This window comes from Mus caroli, chromosome 1 (assembly GCF_900094665.2).
Source record: "Mus caroli chromosome 1, CAROLI_EIJ_v1.1, whole genome shotgun sequence".
Classification (NCBI taxonomy): domain Eukaryota; kingdom Metazoa; phylum Chordata; class Mammalia; order Rodentia; family Muridae; genus Mus; species Mus caroli.
This window is the reverse complement of record NC_034570.1, coordinates 58,678,257-58,699,995: the sequence shown is the minus strand read 5'-3', so window position 1 is coordinate 58,699,995 and position 21,739 is coordinate 58,678,257. Positions and strand designations below refer to the sequence as shown.

At 46.7% G+C, this 21,739-nt stretch overlaps 2 protein-coding genes across 4 annotated transcripts in view; one reads left to right on the top strand and one right to left on the bottom strand.

The window, feature by feature from the left end:
* Positions 1-6,147: 6,147 nt before the first annotated feature.
* Fzd5 (frizzled class receptor 5) lies at positions 6,148-13,274 on the top strand. Its single transcript, XM_021162622.1, has 2 exons — positions 6,148-6,766; positions 7,040-13,274. The coding sequence occupies exon 2, from the start codon at positions 7,294-7,296 to the stop codon at positions 9,049-9,051; it is 1,758 nt and encodes a 585-aa protein (XP_021018281.1). The 5' UTR covers positions 6,148-6,766; positions 7,040-7,293; the 3' UTR covers positions 9,052-13,274.
* A 4,852-nt stretch (positions 13,275-18,126) lies between these two features.
* The window catches only part of Ccnyl1 (cyclin Y like 1), a 37,858-nt gene continuing 34,245 nt past the window's right edge, over positions 18,127-21,739 (bottom strand). The window contains exon 11 of one of the 3 annotated variants that reach the window (XM_021171835.2): positions 18,127-20,255. In XM_021171835.2, coding sequence (XP_021027494.1) covers positions 20,139-20,255 — 117 coding nt within the window. In that variant the 3' untranslated portion in view covers positions 18,127-20,138. Of the gene's footprint in view, positions 20,256-21,219; positions 21,331-21,739 lie in introns of those variants that run through there. The other 2 variants (XM_029478913.1, XM_021171845.2) reach the window with 2 other exon arrangements.

The window sequence follows — 21,739 nt, the reverse complement described above, 5'->3', positions numbered from 1 at the left end:
AGGGGGGGAGCTCTAAATCGGAAGATATGCAGCCACTCTGCAAGTTACATAGCTTATCTGGACTGCGATTTCTTCATCAATAAAATGGGATAATAACATCCAATCTTCCAGAATTCTTTGGAGAGAAGAAGTACGTATGTAAAATATTAGCATGATATGCACACTGGGAACACTCGATTCCCACCCGTTGTTGTTCCTGGACTTGTGGTCCTGATTTTGGCCACTGTTCCGTTAAGTTATGTGTTCCCTTTAGCCGATGCATACTCACATGCAAGTAGCCTAGAAGCATGTATTCTTTGTTTTGACGGTTCCATTTATATAGCGCAATGTGTATAAAATACTCTTTTGCAGAAGGCCCGTGGGGTTCACTTTGTAGCTAAGCTGAGATGGAGACAAAGGTATTTTTTTTTCCCAGTGGTTCTTAGCCCTCAATAAAAAACGAGAGTCACCTGGAGAATTGAAAATCAACAACAGAAACAAGCAAACAAAACAAACCTGAAGACAGTATTTACGGCCCTCAATCAGAAATCCCATTCCACCGAGCCCAAGGTTGAGGGGGTTTCTTAAAGGTCCCTGGGTGATTGTAACACGCAGCTCGGAGCTGTTGATCAATGTGGGAAAGATTAGTACTCCACAACCTTGGGCCGAGGGGCGGAAGGAAAGCTGCCTTTACCTTTTTATAACCTTCACTGTGGTGTGGTGTGGGAGGGGTGAGTGCGTTTACTGATGTATGTGTGTGTGTGTGTGTGTGTGTGTGTGTGTGTGTGTGTGTGTGTGTGTGCAAAAGACAGTTTCATTATCAACCCAGGAAAATGGCTCCCGAGTTTGCCCTAGTTGGTGTCTCTGTCTCTCATCGGAAAGCAGCTGATAAGGTGGGGACAGGCCGGAGCAGAGATGCTGTGGACCCGGGAGGAGCTTGTCTGGAAATACCCGTGAGAGTCAGGCTGGCTGTGGATGGCTTGCTGGTGCCCGCACCTGTGCTCACAGGTGACCGAGGTTGCCAGCTGTATGCCCTTTGGCCAGGGCAAGTGACGAGCCCTGCTTTGGCATTCAATGTAGTTCTAAGTGCCAAAGATAACTGGTGACAGCTGGATTGTGCTCAGGAATAGAGTACAAACACCCCCCAGAAAAGGGGGGAAATAGGATGGTGGGATGGACCTTAGAAAAAGCTAGTTAACAGTCACCCAAGTCCGTGTAGACTCTTCCGAGTACTAAACACGGTTCCCACCCCTTTACCCTACAGATTCAATGAACTTCTGATGCCAAATCTATTAGGATAAGTACTTCAAACTCTCTCCTACAGACATAAAGAAGGGCCCGGTGTTGGCAACGAGTTGCCCAAGTGCGCGAGGTGACTTAGGGCAAAACCAACAGTTGGACTCATACTGTATTGACGAAGTGGGGTGGAGCTCATGTGGTAAGTTCCCCTCAGCAGGCACTCATTCATTAGTCTGCAAGGCTATGAAATAGACTGTTCAAAGTGTATATATTTGGCACACCATTCCCACCTTAGTTATCAATATTTTAAATAGTGTACAGAGAACCTGGTATGGTGGCCTGGGTCTGTAACCTCAGCAGTCAAGAGATAGGACAGGAAGATTCTCCAGAGTTCAAGGTTAGATTTCATAGTAAAACCCTGCTTAAAAATAAATAAATACATAGCCTAAAAAGTACATAAAGGCTACCTGTTCACCCATTCCTATAGCATTGGGAATAATAATGCATTGTAAAAAAAATAGATACTATGATTACAAAATCGTAATTATTCCCCCATGATAAAATAGAAAAATAATATATTTTAAGCACTTAGACTCTATAGGATGCCAGACATTTAAAAAACAAGATAAATAGCATTATCCTCCAAATTTTCAACAATGAATAAACATATCTTGAACAGTAATCTAAGTTGCTTCCTATGAATTTGAATCTGCAAAAATATTTTTAATATAGCAGTTATCAGAAGTGTGATATTTAGTTAAGTGGCTTTATGGGGGGACATCTGAGCAAAGCAATAGATGACAGTTGGTAGAGTTTTAAGTGCTTAAGCGTTTTGTCTTTGGAGCTGAGCATGGTAGTGTACCCGGTTAATCCCAGCACTCAGGCAGCTCTCTGATTTTGAAGCTAGCCTGATCTACAAAGCAAAGTTCCAGGCTAGCCAGGACTACAGAGTGAAACTCTGGCAAAAACAAAAAACAAAAAACAAAAAAAACAAGACCAAAACAAACAAAAACAAAAGCACCCCCCAAAACACAAACAAACAAACAAACAAACAAAAAAACCAATAAAAAATGTTATCTTCAGACTGATGAGATGGCTCAGCAGGCAAAAGAGCTTGGCATGCAAAACCACTAGCCCGAGTTTAACCCTGGAACCCGGGTAGAAAGAGAGCTCTGACTGGCACACAGCACCATGGCATACTCGAACCAGGACACACACCTACAGTACTAATAACAAATAAAATTGAATTTAAAATATTTGTATGGGCTGATAGAGGGTCTATCTCAGTGACTGAGGACTTGTGTAGGATGTGCAAGACCCTAGGTTCAACCCCCAGTGCGCACACACAATTGGTACTTTTTAAAAAGTGTTCTAATTGTTTGTATAATATATTGAACCTCAGAAGAAAAATTTTGCACTTTAAAAGGAATTTTAATAATTAAGTTTAAAGCCGGGCGTGGTGGTGCAAGCCTTTAATCCTAGCCCTCGGGAGGCAAAGGCAGGCAGATTTCTGAGTTTGAGGCCAGCCTGGTCTATATAATGAGTTTCAGGACAGCCAGGGCTATACAGAGAAACCCTGTCTCAAAAAACCAAAAAACAAAACAAAAAAAAATTAAGTTTAAATTAAACTATGTATTTACTGTGTGCACATGTTCATGTGGGTGGGCTTATTCTTATGTGCGCAAGCTCACTTGGAGGTGGGAAGCCTGTGGTGAGTGTCTTCCTGTTGCTTTGTGAGACAGGGTCTCTTACTGAGACGGGAGCTCACTGATACCACTGGACTGGCAGGCCAACAAGCCTGAGGAATCGTCAGCGCTGGGGTTATTGGCATTCACCATTTGCAGCTTTTAGTGGGTGTTGGGAGTTCTTATGCTTGAGGGTAGGGACTTTTTGATTGAGCCGTCTCTCTAGGCCGGAAAAAACTCTTTAAGTTGATTAAGTACAAATTGTATATCTTTATGACTACATCCTGCTGCTTAGATATAGCTATGTCTGCTGGGATGGTTAGTTCAAACTATTTTAGCATATGTAACACATGGGTTTTTTTTTTTTTTTCTTTTGCTTTTTGTTTCTGTTTTTGTTTTTTAAGTTTCCTATAGCCAAGGCTGGCCTCCAACTTGATAGCAGTCGATGATGGATGACTTTGAACTTCTGATCTTCCAGGCCCCACCTCTTAAGTCCTGGGATTATAGGCATGAGGACAATGCCTAGTTTTAGATGGTATTGGGGATTGAACCTGGGTCTTTGTGTTCGATAGGTAACTAAGTGAGTTGCATTTCTAGCCCACATACTTATCTTTATGTGTGTTGTGATAAGAACACTTAAAGTCTACTCTTAGTAATTTACAATTGTATCACATTGTTATTAACTGTAATAATAATGAAGTATAAGAAATATCGACTGCTACCCTTTTCGTGGACGAGTTACACCCAATAAACCCACTGAGTTGTCTGGTGAGAGTTTCTGTATATGATTACTCCAAGCATTAAACGAGGTAAAATATTTAGCAGCCTGCCTGAGGTATGTGAAGTACTCAGCATACTTTTAAAAAACGATTCTGTTTTTAGATTTATCTTTAGGTGTATGAGTGTTTTGCTTGCATGTATGCATGTGCACCAGGTCTATGCATGGCAGCCATGAAGGGCATAAGAGAGGAAGGTCCAGCTCTCCTGGGATTGTAGTTACAGATGGTTTTGAGCCACTGTGTGGGTACTGGGAACTGAACCCAGGTCCTCTGCAAGAGCACACAATGCTCTTTAACTGCTGAGCTCCAGCCCCAATCAGCATATCTTAAAATAACCTTTAAAGTAATATATGTGGGAGAGCAAAAACTAAAACAACACCAAAAAAGGATACACGTTTGCTTTGTCACCTTTGTTTGGATTTTGTTTTGAAACACAGACTGTCAGTGTAGCCCAGGTTGTCTTCAAACTCAGAATCTTCCTGCTGTCCCCTAGAGAGTGTTGGATTTAGAGGTCTGAGCCACCACACCCAGCCAACGTCCCTTCCATTACTACTGTGACTACTTGGGATCTCCAAGCAGAAGTCAGATTTTTGTTGTTAAGGAAGGTTGACAGAGCAGTAAGACAGTAACGTTCTAGGCAGAACCAAGTGAAACAACCCAAGGCTCCTGGCTGAATTCCAGTGTGAGTGGTTTACATTCTCCAACTTCCAAATAATTTTTATTATTAGCCAACACTTGTCCATCGCAGCAACATACACAGCACATAAAGGGTAGCAGCCTCCCTTGGCATGTTGGCAGGCTGGACATACTTTCCACTACGGGTCCTTCCTTATCTGACTGGTGTGCTATAGTTTTTCACCCCTCCAGTAATTCTTAGCCCGGGATGTTTCTAGACCCCGAGGGCCAAGTGGTTACTAAGAACTAAAGAGATTAAATTCTAGGGAGATAGAATAATAAAAGAGATAGAATTCTAGGGAATGAAGCAATGTACATTATAAACATTTAGCTGTGATGTCTGAGATTAAACACGGAGTTTCATTAGCCTCCACAACGCCTTGCTGATAAACTGAAGATGGCTTTTCAGCCTGTACAGATGTCACAGAAGACAATAACAACCGAACAGATCTCAGTCAGTGAGGCCAGTTCAGAGTCCTTCAAGTACCCCTATGCCCTCCCCTACTTCAAATCCCTCCCACTCCCCTCCCCCAGCGGAAGGAGGAGTGAAGGAGCAGTCTACAATTTAAAGCCTCTTCATAAGCGTGTGAACGAATTTCAAGCATGCTAAACACCTCGGTCTCCCAACCTAATTAGAACTCGTAGAAGAGAGGCATTTGTGGGACATTTAAAACTTGGAGTATACTAACCCATCAGGAGAGCGCCACTGTGTGTCCCTGCGTTGACTGTGCGCAGCAGGTCTTTTCACGGTTCCCACTGCCCCCGTACGCCCCGGCTATCAGGTCTCAACCTCGCCAGAGCGCACAGCAGCCAACCCTGGGGGACCAAGCACCCTGAGCTGTACACTGTTCCAGTTCAAGAGTTTTTCTCTGTGGGCAAATTCGGATCTGCCAGGGATTATAAACCGCAACTGCTAAGGACTAAGGTCTCTAGAGACTTCCAAAACTGGAAAGAAATTCATTCTCTTGTCACAACGACAAGATTTTTGTTATATATAAAAGGGCAAAACCTGGGAAATATCGATATGTCTAAGGGAGGGGTGAGTGGTAAAGATTGTGAACTCTGCTGCCCAACTTCTGGTTTCGGATTCCAGGTTTACCATCAGAGCGCCTATTGTGTGCCAGGAACTCGCACAGGGAGGGGCACAAGTTTGTCAACGTCCCTGCTGTCTTGTTAGCTCAGCTGTGTAGGTCAAGTTCTGAGGCGTTCTGGCCTCAGAATCCTACAGTATCCAGATCGCGTATCAAGGTGTAAACGATTAACTAACACGAGGTTGCTCATTAAGTCCTAGCACGTCTGTCACCTAGCACAAGGCAGCTTAGAAAGAGGACAGGTGGCACAACCGAATTGACCTCTCATCCCTTTAAACAAGCGTCAGACCTCGATAAGGACACTTAGCTGGAGAGAGGTGGCCTGGTGGAGGCCCTGGAAGCCGGCGTTCAGAGAACAGAGCCCTCAGGAAAGTGAGTACCATCCTGGTGAACCACCGCAGAGAACTCCAGAAGGACTTGGGGCCAGGTTTCCCGCCCGGGTTCTCCGGGAGGGCTCATTAGCATTGACCCCGCCCTCGTAACTTCCCGGTCCACTATTGGCCGACGCTCTTCCGCTGCCCGCTCCGGGCGGGGCCGCGGGGCGCTCGCGGAGAGGCCAGGACAGCGGGGCTGTGGGCGGGGACCCGGAGAGCGATTCGTGGGACGGCCCAGCTCGGGGCAGGGCGGGAGGGGGCGGGAGGGGCGGTCCCGGGGCGGGGCCTCCCGGCGGGCATTAGAGGCAGGTGACCCGGGCGGGGCGGGAGAGGGCAGTCAGCCTGCGGCCGCGACTTGTCCTCTGCCGTCGCGTAGAGCTAGGAGCTCCCTGGAGGTGGGCGAAAGAGTGCGAGAGCGCGGGGGAGGAGCCGAGCGGGGCGCGTCCCGAGAGCGCCGCCACCGCCCCCCGGAGTCTGCGGGAGCGCGGAGCCCCCTGCAGGGGAGGCGGCGAGCGGCTGGCGGGACGCGGCGGCGGGCGCGGACCATGCAGTCCCCGCCCGACCAGCACTGGCTGCTCGCTGTGCTGTGAGGTGGCGGGGTCCCCTCCGGCTGCCGCACCCCTCCGCGCAGTTCAAGTGCTGCCCGGCACCCTTGCCCTTCGTCCCGGCCCCGGGACGCCGGTGGAAGGCACGGCCTGCCCCTGCCTTGCTCTGCCCGAATCATGCAGGGGGCCCCGAAGGAAGAGAAGGCGAGTGACCGGCCCGCGCCGCCCGTGGTCGAGGGGCGCCCTGCTCTCTGAAATGCCCTCCACCTGCTGCCATGTGTCGCCGCCACAGGTACCTAGCTTGTCGTTAAACTTTCCCAGCACTGGCCCGATTCGGAGTCGCGCGACTGAGGAGCCCGGCCGGTCGCAGACATCTGCCGCCCAGCAGGATCCTCCGAGGTGAGAGCCCGCGTCTTCCCAGTTCACCCGGTTCCTCTGCCCCCATCTCGGGGACTGAGCTCTCTGGCCCCAGGCACAGCCTGCAGGGCCGGGCCAGAAAAGAGAGGCGGGCAGTGGGGTGGAGGGGGTGGGGGCGTCTGAAGTTTGGTTCTAGGAGGAGGGGAGGAAAGGAGTTAATCTTGAGATTGGAGCCGGTTTGCGGAGACCGAGTGGTTGGCGCTCCTCTAAGAGGAGTGGTTGCGATTTTTCTTTTCCCCTGCCTTCTCTTTTAAGAGTTCTGTCCTTGGAGTCGGAGCCCTAATCATCCCTCCAGCCCTATCTGGTGTGGAACTGAGTGCTGCCGGCGGAGGCAGCGCCTTCCAGAAACAGTTTATCTTTGGACGGATTTCTTTAAGAGAAAAAGAAACCAACAGGTTGCCAGCCCGGGCGTCACACTCAAGACTCGGGAGAGGGAAGCCCCGGCCGCAGATTCATCGGCCAACGCAGACCCTCTCGGGCAGCGGGGAGGCAAAGGGAAGAAGGAGACGATGGCTCGACCCGACCCGTCTGCGCCTCCCTCTCTTCTGCTGCTGTTGCTGGCGCAGCTGGTGGGCCGGGCAGCGGCCGCCTCCAAGGCCCCGGTGTGCCAGGAAATCACGGTGCCCATGTGCCGAGGCATCGGCTACAACCTGACGCACATGCCCAACCAGTTCAACCATGACACGCAGGACGAAGCAGGCCTGGAGGTGCACCAATTCTGGCCGCTGGTGGAGATCCACTGTTCACCGGACCTGCGCTTCTTCCTGTGCTCTATGTACACGCCCATCTGTTTGCCTGACTACCATAAGCCGCTACCACCGTGCCGTTCCGTGTGCGAGCGCGCCAAGGCCGGCTGCTCGCCGCTCATGCGCCAATACGGCTTCGCCTGGCCCGAGCGCATGAGCTGCGACCGCCTCCCTGTGCTGGGCGGCGACGCCGAGGTTCTGTGCATGGATTATAACCGAAGCGAAGCCACCACCGCGTCCCCTAAGTCCTTCCCGGCCAAACCTACACTCCCAGGACCACCAGGGGCGCCATCTTCCGGAGGCGAGTGCCCCTCCGGAGGCCCATCCGTGTGCACGTGCCGCGAGCCCTTCGTGCCCATCCTGAAGGAGTCACACCCACTCTACAACAAGGTGCGCACGGGACAAGTGCCCAACTGCGCGGTGCCCTGCTACCAGCCGTCCTTCAGCCCGGACGAGCGCACGTTCGCCACCTTCTGGATTGGCCTGTGGTCTGTGCTGTGCTTCATCTCCACGTCCACCACCGTTGCCACCTTCCTCATTGACATGGAACGATTCCGCTACCCTGAGCGCCCCATCATCTTCTTGTCTGCGTGCTACCTGTGTGTGTCACTGGGATTCTTGGTGCGCCTGGTAGTGGGCCATGCCAGCGTCGCCTGCAGCCGTGAGCATAGTCACATTCACTATGAGACTACCGGCCCTGCACTGTGCACGGTTGTCTTCCTCTTAGTCTATTTCTTTGGCATGGCCAGCTCCATCTGGTGGGTCATCCTGTCGCTCACCTGGTTCTTGGCGGCTGGCATGAAGTGGGGCAATGAAGCCATCGCAGGCTATGCACAGTACTTCCACCTTGCTGCCTGGCTCATCCCCAGTGTCAAGTCCATTACGGCGCTGGCACTGAGCTCGGTGGACGGGGACCCGGTGGCTGGCATCTGCTATGTGGGCAACCAAAACCTGAACTCACTACGAGGCTTTGTCTTGGGCCCACTGGTGCTGTACCTGTTGGTGGGCACGCTCTTCCTTCTGGCAGGCTTCGTGTCACTCTTCCGCATCCGGAGCGTCATCAAGCAGGGTGGCACTAAGACGGACAAGCTAGAGAAGCTCATGATCCGCATTGGCATCTTCACTCTGCTCTACACAGTGCCAGCCAGCATCGTGGTGGCCTGCTACCTGTATGAGCAGCACTACCGGGAGAGCTGGGAGGCAGCCCTCACCTGCGCGTGTCCGGGACCGGACGCTGGCCAGCCACGCGCCAAACCCGAGTACTGGGTGCTCATGCTCAAGTACTTCATGTGCCTGGTGGTGGGCATCACGTCGGGAGTCTGGATCTGGTCCGGCAAGACCCTGGAGTCTTGGCGGCGGTTCACCAGCCGCTGCTGCTGCAGCTCTCGGCGGGGCCACAAGAGCGGTGGCGCTATGGCCGCAGGAGACTATGCGGAGGCCAGCGCCGCGCTCACCGGCAGGACCGGGCCGCCTGGCCCCACCGCCGCATACCACAAGCAAGTGTCCCTGTCGCACGTATAGGAAGGCCTGGAGGCCGAGGCCCAGGGACAGTGCTGGAAGTTGAAGGAGGCAGTTGTTTCGCTTGGTAGCTTTGTGAAGGTCACTTCCGTTTACCTTCTTGGTGCTGATGCCCCCTCCCTGAGTGGCTTGGAGAGGAAAAGGGGGCGGTTTCAAGAGATTACCTGACCCAGTCTTCTACAGGGGGCTCGGCTCGCAGGGCAGTGGGTTAAGTGTATTCTAGTTTGCATTTCTTACTGCTTTCTTTAGAAGTACCTTGTTTTTAATTTATATGTATTTTAAGTTTTAACTTTGTTGCATTTTGGCAACAAAATTTACCTTTGCTTTGGCATTGTAATGAGGTTACTGTTGGTTCAGGTTTTTTTGGACTGTGTGGTCTAAATTAGGAAAATATATTTCCTATACGTGTCTTTTTTTTTTTTTTTTTTTTATAAATGTGAACAGTGAAAGGCTGCTGTGAGTGGGAAGGTGTGGAGTGTGTTTTGTTTTTGTTTTTTTTTAGGTAGTTTCTTCTTACAGTGCTTAAAATGTCCAGGACACTTACCATCTGCTCCTTCTGTGTCTAGCCCCCTCAAGTCTTCTGTGAAAGTAGACCATGATGTGGTTAGGACCATCCCCCAAATGATAAAAGGTTAGAGCTAGGAGTTTTGTGAGCCTCCTTAACCTTGCTCAGCAAGCGTGGGGCTCTTGGCAGCCGAGCTGCCATCATTCTCATCCCCATAGAGCCAGCCGCCCTCATCTGTCTTGAATAAGTTAGAGGAGGCATTATAGAGCGGACGTAAACATTTGCCTTAGAGCCTGAGGGATGGGGATTGGCTGAAAGTGAATTCTGAACTAGTGAGGTGGTGAGCTTTCTGCTGGAGAGGGTGGCTCTAAAGATGCTCCAGAGCGCCCCCCCCCCCCCGCGCGCTTTTGAGAATAAAAAATTAGGCTACAAATTTCAGTAAAAGTAAACCCACTCCCCTTTTCTGGAAGTAGTTAGGACTCCTTGCTAAAGGGGGCTCTCTTTTAGATTAAAGGACAAAAAACGGATATGCTTCCAGTAATTAAAGTAAATTCCCATTGCTTCGAATCTGTGGCTGCGGGCCCACCTCCTTTATCATGTTAAACAGTCCTCCTTGCTTTTCTTATTCCTCCGGGTGGAGAGCGGTGATTAGAAACCACACCCACCCACCAATGAAGTGCTCAGACTGGGGGAGGGAGGCTAGTTACCTGGGAACAAACCTTGGCTCAGGGGGAAAACAAATGGCCCTGAACTCAAGGTTTAAAGCCAGATATATTCCCCAAAGCAGCTATACCATGCCCTAGTAGCCTGGAAACCAACAAGACTCCTAACTTAAGCTTTGTAATATGGGGGCAGTGTAAAGCTACTGCTGGAGAGACCTGGTTTCTTTTCCTCCCCTTTTGAGAGAGCCTGTAGAGTGATGGATACCCCCTTACACAGTTTCCCTGCTATTAGAAGAGTCTGTTTGCTTTCCTAATCTGTTTAACTATTCATTCACTAAGAGTGTGGGTCCATTACTGGGAAGGAAATGGCAGGACGTACCAGTGACCAAGGCAGAGAGGGGACTGAATTTAGGGATCTAAAATGGCCAAGCCACTGAAACGTCACCAAGCTTTCCTAGAGAAACAGCTGGAGTCTAGGCATCCCGATTTTCTTTTGCAGCAGCTGGGGGGTGGGGTGGGGGTAGGGAGAGTTAAGCCTGAGCCAGCTTTATGCCCCAGGGATTGAGTGGAGAAAAGCGTAGTTCCCACTGGGAATGTAAGCAGTCAGAGGGTGTTCACATTTGTAAAAAAAACCCTGCCCTCACTCACTGGAGTCAGAATTAAAATTTCAGTGGCTTCCACAAGACCTTGTACACCTAGATGCAGGACTCTGTGACTGTCTGATGCCCCTTCCGGGAACCTCAATACACTCACTGGCTCGGCACCACTTCTGTTTTTCAAATGAGGTTCTTTTCTTATCACCTTGACCTCTTGCCTTGTTTAGCATAGTCTTCCCAGAATCTGCTCCCTCCCCACCCACCCCCTCAGTCGGCTGTGCATAGTTAGGGTTGTTCCCTTCTCACAAAGAAAATCGAAAATTGTGGAAGAATCTAGAAAAGGACATACAGTGTATCTAAAAGTTGTGGGGTGGAGCGGATGAAAGTGATTTAATTCATCTTTTTTAGAATGATTATTTTTTTTCCACCTAAGCCACATGCCAAAGCTCTAAAAAAGATGATTAATCATACCCTTTGAAAAATACAGCAGTTGAAGTGGGTGCAATGCTAGAGGGGGAGACTAGGTAGGGAATACCTTTGGAAGGAGCTTCAGAGGCCTGGAGTTTTCTGTCCTCTGCACCCCTTTCCTCTCCCTTACCTTTAGAGAGACAAAACGCACCTGCTTCCCTGAAGCCAACAGGAGTTTCTAGCCAGCCCTAGGGGAGGGAAGAGGGAAGCTGCCTTCGGATGACTACCCCCTCTTCCCACCGCACGTTTTCCTCCACTTTGCATATCTGTACTGATAACCAGAAGCGAAATGAAAAGCCTTGGGGGAGTTCAGCAACTTGTGCACCGCCAGCTTTGTGTAGCTGAGAGGACTTGGGGTTGGTTTCAGATCCAGGGCACGTGCCTCTGGCCACCTCACTCCCCTCTTAACCACTGGGCTGCTTCACAGATTAGAGGGTGAGGATTTAGATGGTTTAAAGGAAGCAGCAGGACCTCAATGACGCCGATGGCCAGATATTAGGGAAGGCTTTTTGTTTTTTTTTTAATTTATATAGTTTCCCTCCTCACATTTTGAAGTTGTCTGAGTTGGAAGAAAATCCTTTTTCTTGGTGCCTTATTGGTTTCTTCTTGCAATCCTTTTTGTCACAGTTTCCTGTGATCATTACCAGTGGCCAGGACCAGTGTGTGTGCACGCACTTGCCTTGTGTGCACTTGTGCGCATGTACAAGCTTAAATGGTGTGCCGATGGCACTGGTTCTAAGTTGGTATTCATTAGGCTGTTCCCTCCTGGGCCAGGGCAGCACTAATCTTGACACCGGCTGCCAGGAGAAAACATCATGGATCATACACTGAACCTTAATAACAGCGTCAGTGACCTGCGCCGGCGAGTGTAGCTGGGAACCCCAGAGCTAGGAAGCATGGTTGTATATTTTAATGAACTGCTAGCCCTGCTTAGGAAGCTGCTTTCACTTTTGTGCTCAACAGAAAGACCCAGGGGGGCAGGAGGGACAAAGCTTTGAATAAGTGCGTTCTAACACTGGCAAACAGGACTGAGCACATCACAAATCCAGGCAGGTGTGAGGTCCAGTGGCTAAGAATTGCCTGCTGCCTCTCTCTTCCCTTTCTTGTCGCCAAAGTCCAATCAAGTGATCCTGGGAAAGAAACAGCCTGGCTTGGGGAGTGCACTCAGAAAGGAGACCTAACAAGACAGTAAAGAAGGGTAGGGAAGATGCAACTAAACCTGCTTCCGACTCTCAGAGCCTTCGGGTAGTGTGGTGACAATTGCAGGATTTATTTCATCCAGGATAGTGTCTGTCTGTGGTACATAATTTTAAAAGAATATTAATTCATGTTGTTACAAACTATGTATAGTATGTATGTTTTGTGGGTGTGTATATACGTAATATATATTATATATATATATATATATATGAGAGAGAGAGATTTAGGGACTTTTGATACGGGTTGGTGCAGGTGAATTTATTACTGAGCCAAATGAGGCACATACCAAGTCAGCAGTTGGAGTTCAGGGCATTCAGTGCTGTGCATGGTTTGCATACGTGTATAGTGCCTATCCCATGCAGTAAGAATCATCGCCGGCATGCCACATCCAGTTCTCACAACTCAGAGCCAGCAATATTTTATTTGTAGACAATCAGCTTGAATCTATAGATTATGACTGGCAAATGATTATAATTCTGAACCCATAACACTCGCAAAAGGAAGCCCAGAGTATCTTGAAGAGACGTTTGGTTTGGTTTTGTGCCTGGGAGTCAGTCAGTACAGCAGCAATTGTATGTGCTTATGTTAGTCTCAAGATCCTTAACTTGTTGACCTTATTATTTTGGAAATTTTTTTGTATTTGTGGGAAAGTAAAATAATGGTTTTAAGATTTTTATCAAATATGGAGATTAGTTATTTATGAAAAACAAAGAAATGTCTATTTTTGTTTCTTTGTTCCCAATTAATGTAGATAACTTTTTAAAATGCAATAAAGCAATGGTGAAGAAAATGTAATGAAGGCGTTGAGTCTTTCTTGTTTTGGAGAAATGCATTGGTTTCCAAGAGTAACTGCGATGCAGACTCCAGCATGGTCACCACATGTCTCAGATGCCCTGAAAGGATAAGCAACTGAATTTTCATCAGTAAAATTGACCAAACTCTTAATTGCAAAAACAACTACAAAAGACCATTTCCTCCTCTGTGCTTCCTGGGTTTCTCCTGTCTGTGTGGGGCTTGCTTTGTTCACTTGAAGTGAAGGGAGTTTCATTGAAGAGCTGGGGTGTGTCCCGGGTATGCTTGGTTTGATGGATATGTGTGCATGATGCATAGTCTGTGTGAGTCTAGTTGGGCGGGGGCAGGAACTCCCAGCACAGCTTATCCTTCAGGCTTCAAATACGTGTTGAGCTTAAATAACTTTAAATCAGGAGCTGTGAGAGGACCTGAATCCATTGAGAATGACACCCCTGGATAATTTGGATGTCAGAATCTTTACTGCCTTCTACTTGTATGCTCCTGACTTGGCAACATTCTAGTGACTCCCTAAGGTATCCAGTACCTCATTTTGGTGTTCTCTAGTGAGTCTCGGGCATTGTGGGAAAATGTGAGAGAAAGATGGGTCCTTAAGGTTTTAAATGTTATAGGGCAGAAGCATAATACTGACTGACTCAATGTGAATATGATTGCAATGGACTTGAGTGTATGTGTGTGGGGGCCGGGGAGAAGCATCAGAAAGAGCAACCACGGTTCCCACGCACAGGAACTCTAGTCCGTATGTCTCCCTCTGTTCTCAGGTCAGCTTTCACCCAGTGGAGAAAGGAGAGTCAGACACTGGAGCAGAGGGTCCTGATATGTTGGAGAAAAAGTAGGTCCCCCAAATCATGGGCAATAAGACCCCCTCCTTTAAATGCCTCCACCAGAGTTCTTTAGTTTGTAAAGATGGAAACCATGCTGAGGAGAATGGCTGAGTGTATGGACTGAAGATACAGACAGGCTGACTGTTGGTTCGAATCCTAGCTCCACCTGTTAGTATTTCAGATTTATCATTTGTGTCACATAGAATAAATGAATCAGTTTATCATTTGTGAAAAGGAGAGAAGAGTAGTGCTTATATTCGGTGGTTCAGAATATTTAAATGGTTAGATCTAGGGGCTTTTAATGGAAAGCCAGGAGTCCTCGGCTGTCCCTGGTGTGTTGTGGGGAGGAATAGAGGAGTGCTTTCACAGAGTCCAGTCTCAGCCCCAGGGATCTGAGATTTAGTTGGCCCTGGGACTTTAGTGGGTTTCAGATTTTTTTAATAAAAAGCCCCCCCTCCCCCCAGCCCCACCCCGGACAGGGTTTCTCTGTGTAGCCCTGGCTGTCCTGGAACTCACTTTGTAGACCAGGCTGGCCTCGAACTCAGAAATCCGCCTGCCTCTGCCTCCCAAGTGCCGGGATTAAAGGCGTGTGCCACCACGCCCGGCTAATAAAAAGGTATTTAAACTTGGGAAATTTTCTCCCCATTTTTTTTAATTGCTTGGATAATTAAGAGTTCTTGTTTTCCCTTTACCCATTTCCCTAATGCAAATAATCTTGTTTTGCTTTGTTTTTGTTTTGAGACAGGGTCTCTAGCTGCCTGTAGCTCTACCTGTTCTGGAATTATGGCCTCAAAACTCAAGAGATCCACCAGCCTCTGCCTCCAGAGTGCTGGGATCAAAGTGTGCCTGAACCATCTTACAACTAAAACAGTCAATGGAAACTCTAGACTTCATCAGATTCCCCACTACTGTTCTGGGATCCAGAGTTCATGATACCATATTGCATTCAGAGAGAGCACATTGCTCATGGACAAGCTGCTGGAAGGTCATTTGATGACCCTATCTTGAGAAATAGTGGGACATGGAAAGGATCGCACTAAGTCCAAGTAGTGGAATTGCTAAGCACTGTTGAGTTTGGAGGCTGCTGTTCTGGGGAACGTGGATGGGCTGGCACAGGTGAGCTAGGGAGGCAGCCTGTAAGCCATAGAAAGCCTGCGTTTCTTTGAACCTGGCATCAGTGGAGGGCTTTTATATAGTAACCAGCGTGAAGTGTGTCCTGTTGGGCATTAGTCAAAAAGATTACAGGTGACAAAGCTGGGATAGTCTATTGCAACAGACTCTCCGGGCTTTGAGCCGTGAGGACGGGGAAGGGGAAATGGGGGTACACTGACTGTCAGCCTTTGGAGGAATTAGTTCTAGAGAACTAACCATTGGGATTACAGGTGGTTTGTAGACTTGAAGGGTAAGGAAATGAAGCAGCAGGGTTGTTTTTAATCGATCATACTCCCCTAGGTATCTTTTCAAGTCCTTGGAAACATCGTATTTGGTATCTTGCCGTGGCTCTTAAGTTCTGGGACTACCACTGCATTTCCTTGATCACACCGAAACTGCCCAGTTTTTTCCGGCAGTTCTAAGGCTAGGTGTTTTTAAAATTTTTAAAGATCTGAACTTTTCCCTTTTAAAAAGAATGTTAATTTCTCACTGGATTTAGGATTCCTCTTCTATATAATGTAACAGCCCCAGTGGTCCTTCCTGCACACTGAAGAGCTCAACCCACAGGGTGGGATTCCTAAAAGCTTATTTCAAAGCAAGAACATGTTCTCTTACTGGCAAACCCACTTAAAATGGTTGAGTGAAAAGAGTCCACAAAACCAAGGTTGCTCTTAATGGCCCTATTCTATCCTCTGTGACATTTGCTGGCAGAGTCGGGACTCCAGGTAGGCTAAGTGGGCTTGTAGTTAAACCAGAAATAATCTTATGCTGGACTTAAAGTGATGGATGCTAGACTCACAGTCTGCACAGAAACTAGTCCTTTATACCTTGGGATATTTCTCTGCTGAGAGCTTCCTTTCTAAATAATACTATGTTAAGAATGCAGCTTCTTGGTGGAGGGAGAGGCAGGCAAACCAATCATTTTAAAGGTGGCTGAAGCTGGGTTGCGAAAGGTGGCAAAGCTGGCCTGCATAGCTTAGTTTATGAAAACCCTGCCTAACCTGATATTTTTAGTACTGAAGGACACCTTCGAACCAGGGAATACTGTATTTAGGGATATAAGAAACTAAGCTGAGTTGCCAGAAAAACAAAGGTCTGTGCTGTTGAACTAAAAACAAAACAGGAAATGTGAAAGGGTGGTCTGAGTTGGAATCTGATACAAAGAAATCTAGCAGTGATCGGGCAGGACTACTTTTCAACCTGCGAAAATGGTAGTTATACTGGCATCAAACTCAAACATGCACTTCAGAGTTTTGTCTTTTGGGTATAATGAAATTGTCATACCCCAGTGAGAACTCTGAGGTCAGTGTGGTGGCCCAGGCCTTTAAACTCAGCAATCTGGAGGCAGAGACAGGAGAATTTCTGAGTCTAAGGGCAGCCTGATCTACTTACGAGAGTTCCAGGCCAGTCAGACTTGCATAGTGAGACACTGTCTGAAAAAATAATAAGTTGAACTCTAGAGGTAAAAAACAAAAACCAAGCAGACCACCACCACCTACCCTCTAAAACACAAAGCCGGAACTGATTGAGTCCAGGCAGATGTCTCTTTCTGTAATCTTTTCAAAGGACAGAACCCTGAGAAGAGATAGGTAAGCACCCTATTGGTGATTTGGTTCCCAAGCTTCATTTTCAGAGACCTACCCTCTTTGAGTGACATTTACATTCTCAGTTGATCCAACTTCCCATTTATTAAAATGACTCATATCCTAGCATCTGAAACATGTCCCTAGTCCCTCTTACAGACCACTAACATCATCTGACCACTCAGCATTTCTACATAGAAATCCTTTTAAAATTATTAACTTGTGTACATGTTTGTGCCTGAGGTCAGAAGCATGTCAGGCTCCCTGGATGTGGGGTTACAGGCAGCCATTAGGTACTTGATGTGGTATTGGAATTGAGCTCAGGTTCTCTGCAAGAGCAACACATGCTCTTAACCATTTAATGATGTCTCTAGCTGCAAGGTACAAATTGTGTGACTTATGACAGGTTTTCCCGTCCTAAATTGTCAGTTCAATTATCCTATGTCAAGAACAAAGCGATCCACCGTAGAAGATCTAAGTTCACACATTGGAAAGATGAACGTGTATGTGGCATGTGCAGGGTTTAGCAACAATCACTGAAGCTCTTCAGGAACCTCACTGAGGAGTCGGGGTGGGGTGGATTCAAGATTTCCAGACCTGCCCATGATACAAAATGAAAAGTCCCTGTCTCAAAACAAAACCAAAACCCCTTAGGTTGATTGGGTTTGTCCCACCTGAAATGGACACCTGAAACATGTTAAGCTTCATGTAACATGCTTTAAGTAACACTAATTCAAATCCCCCCGTTCTGCTTTACTCCCTGGAACATGTTCTAATTTGATACCATTCTAGCCACATTCTCTTTGGTGTTACATCTATAATTTCATCTTCTACTATGCTTCTTCCTGATTCACAATGAGCTATTTCTGCATGCTGTTACTAAATACTGTGGCTAGACAGGCTCCTAGTATAATACACTATCTTTAGGCAGAACGCATTATTCCTAAGCCAGTGGTTCCCAACCTGTGGGTTGTGATCCCTTTTGGGGTAGGGGTGGAACAACCTTTCACAGGGGTTCTCAGATATTTTCATTACAATTCATACGTTTACACATTTAGTCATGAAGTAGCAATACAAATAACCTAGTGTTCAGGGGTCAGCACAACACAAGGAACTGTATTAAGGGTCTCAGCATTAGGAAGGCCGAGGAGCACAATTATTTACTCCTGAACTAGTGACAGATTGGTGAGTATGTAAAAGCTTTCATGACCAAGGTAAACACAAGTTCTAGAGATAATACCCTGTGGACAGATAAGTGGTACAAACACACTAGCCATATTTTAATTAAAATAGAATTTATTAGCTTTTAATATAAACATGAGAAAGAAAAACCACGTTAAGTTGTAGCATTCTTTTCAAAATAAAACTGCAATCAATACTTGAATCTCTAAGCTCTGAACTCCATAAACAATGTTTTTTTGAGGTGGTAGATTGTAATATTTCATACATCCTTCCTTAACACTTATGTCTGTCCTTTAAAAGTGATGAGCCTGGCAGCACTGACGAGCAAGGGAAGCATTGCGGCCTCAAGAGAAAGTATTCGTGGCCCACAAAAGGCTTTTTAGGTAAGACTCCCAAGGTTAGATGTGAGAAGAAATAGAATGCACATAGTTGTAGGATGCAAATCCTTTATTATTTCCGCTTTAGCTGCTGCTGCCATCCCTTTCGCAGTCTTTGCTCCCTGCCGCCCGCTGAAAGCCCGTGCATAGGCCTGCAGGGACGCGGCTTAAGAGAGACCTGCAACCAGGAGCGCGCACAGGGTTTTTAATTGCTCATTTCACCTGCTGTTTGAGGATCTGATTCCCTTTGATTTGTTCCATGTGAGTTAACACCGCTTTTCATAGCCTCCCTTAACTGAGTGTAAAGACACTTAGGTGATCAAAGCAGCTAGAGCCCAGCCTGGCAGAGAACACTTGAAAACAGGAGTGCTTCCATGGAAAGACACGGCAGCTCCCATCTCCACGCAGTTGTCAGCTCTGATGCCGTACAATCACAAATGCTACAAAACTAATGAAACATTATTTCAAAGTTTTAAGTCACCTTTCTCTTCAATTTAATTTCCCACACTTGGAATATTTTTGGTTTATGGTTACAATCTGAGAAACAATAAAATTAAATTAGCTTCAAATTGGTAAAACTAAAACTTTCAAATGATGTTTTGTGCAAGTTTGTGACGTCTGTTGCAGTGTCCCCAGAGAACCCACAGGACAGTAAGTGTGAAGCAATCACTAATTTTGGGGACCCCTTGTATTTTTACTATTGGATCATGTTCACTGACCTGCTATGTTGTTTGGCATTATGAAAACATCTTTAATACACTTGTTTAACACATGAGAAACAATCAGAGGATGAGAAGCACCATTAATAGTTAACAGGAAATGAGTGCAGCGTGGACGCAACAGAAGTGGTCAACAGAGGATGCTTTCTCTTTATGGCTCCAAACACACCAAAATGCCAGCAAGCAGCGCTTGCGAACAACGTGAATGGCAAGTGTTTCCAGCAGCTTTCTGGTAATTTAAACTGATTGCCAGTAATGACTAGCAGCTCTGATGATACAGTGAGAGAACCTTTAATACCTAATGAGGCTACAATCTGCTCCTGGGTGGTTTCATGAGTGCTAAGAATCCTGTTTGGGGCTGAGGAGTGTTGCTTAGTGGTCAAATGCTCACCAAGCACATGCTAGGTCTTCAGTTTGATTCCCAGCACCACAAAAATGGAGGAGGATTCTCATGTTTTAATGGTAATACTGAAATGCATCAATTCTAAAAGCATATGCAGCAGTTGGGTGGGGCAGGGGCAAGAAAAACCAAAGTTATATGGTTAGTGTCTTTAAAGTCTAAAAATCTGAGCCAGGCATGGTAATCCCAGCATTTGGGAGGTAGAGGCAGGAAGATAGGAGTTCAAGGACAGCCTCAATCATATACTTAGTTTGAGGCCAGCCCAGGCTATGTAAGACCCTGTCTCAAACAAAAGTCTAACAATTGAAACAATTTAAAAACCTCACATATTTCACAGCCATTGGCCTACATGGTAAGCACTATGTGTGTGGTCAGCGCTTTGCTGTGGAGTGGCTTCTGTAACCGTCTACATTACAAAGGACAGAGAGTTGTTGCTTTGACAAGGTCCCATTCTTTCCTATGGAGTCAGCAGTCACTGTCCAGAGTCTCTTGAATCTGAGGTCTTCCCATCCCGTGGAGTCCCACCTCTGCTGCTCTCTGATCAGGAGAGGTGCTGTTGCTCCAGCCCGTCAATGAGGAGTCCCTGGTGTTCTTACTCCTCGAGTCTCTCTCTTAAGAGAGGATGGCATTAGAGCGCTGAATACCAATGAAATTATCAGCGCTTAAAGATCTTCTCATAGCAGCTCTACACAAGTCTTTGTATTTGTCTTCACACAATCTTGAAATGGCCTAGAAAAGGAAATCAAACAACAGAGAGGTTTGAAAAGGAATGCAACTTTAAGGAAACAAAATAGAAAGCAACACAAACTACTCCAAGGAGCAGGCGAGGACCTCCTGGTATACTAAGCCATCCTTTAGATTCTAAACAAATGCAGCCACATGAGATTCCTGAAGAGAAGGGCAACAGTGCTGTCTTGCGGAAGGTACTTGCTGCTACTGACTAATCTTTCCAGAGTCCTGACTCAAATGCCTATTAAAGGGCAACCTCATTAAGTTACGGGAGAGACACCCCTGTCCCGAGAGTGCATGCACAACTTGAGTTTGCATTCCCTGCATGGATGGAAGGGGCCAGGCACAGTGGCATATGCCTGTTTTCCCAGTGCTAGGCAGTGGTGACAGGAGAAGCCCAGGACCTCAATGGTCTGTCTAGCAACTGGTGAGCTCCAGATTCAATGAGAGACCTTATTTTAAATTGTAAATGAAGAGCGAGTCAGGAAGCCACCTATGCCAGCTGCAGATACATGTACCACACACAGTTTTCAAAGACACAGAAGATGATCTGACAGGTTTTTACATCATCATCATGTTACTTGTGTAACCTTTTTTTAAAATAGCACACACCTGTGAAGACATAATTAGTATTTACTTACTTTTCATTAGTCTAAAAACAAGGCTAACAAGGTGGGCAAATGCTGTATGTGATGGCAGGAGTCTAATGACTGAAGCATTTAAAGCTGCTATTTCACTAGCACATTTAATAGTAGAAAAACATTCTAAATTACTAAGGGACTTAAGGAGTTCCATTCTAAAGTATGTGAATCGGTGTGACTTATTTACTAATTTTTATTAGTAAATTTTCTATTATTTCTAATTTAAATTTACTAAAAATTTTAAGCCAGAAATACCACTTTGCCTTATATAAGATACCACTTTCATTTTTAAAACATTTTTATTTATGATTGTGGTAGGGAGGAGGGGGAGGGCTACTCATGGATATCTGAAGGTGCTTGATCCATCCCTTAGAGCTGGAGTCCCATAATCGTGAAGCACTGGATGTGACTGCTGGTATTTGAACTCAGATCCTCTAGAAGAACAGGAAGCACTTTTCAATCTCTGAGCCAGCTCTCTGGCCCCATTACCACTCTTAACATAGGTCTCAGTTGAGCCCCTAATGCTAATATAGTCATGGTGTCTAAACCCTGACAATTTGTCAACGGAGTGGAACGAACGAAGCAGAGTTGTGATTAAGGACATCATTTCAAGAAGTTTCACGAAGGGTTTTGTGGGAATACAGAGCTTAAATATGGAACAATTATTTTTATTTTATGTGCATTGGTATTTTGCCTGCATGCATATCTGTGTGAGAATGTCAGATCTTGGAATTAAAAGACAGTTGTGAGCTGCCATGTGGTACTAGGAATTGAACCCCGGGACCTCTGGAAGTGCATTCAATGCTCTTAACTGCTGAGCCATCTCTCCAACCCCATCAATAG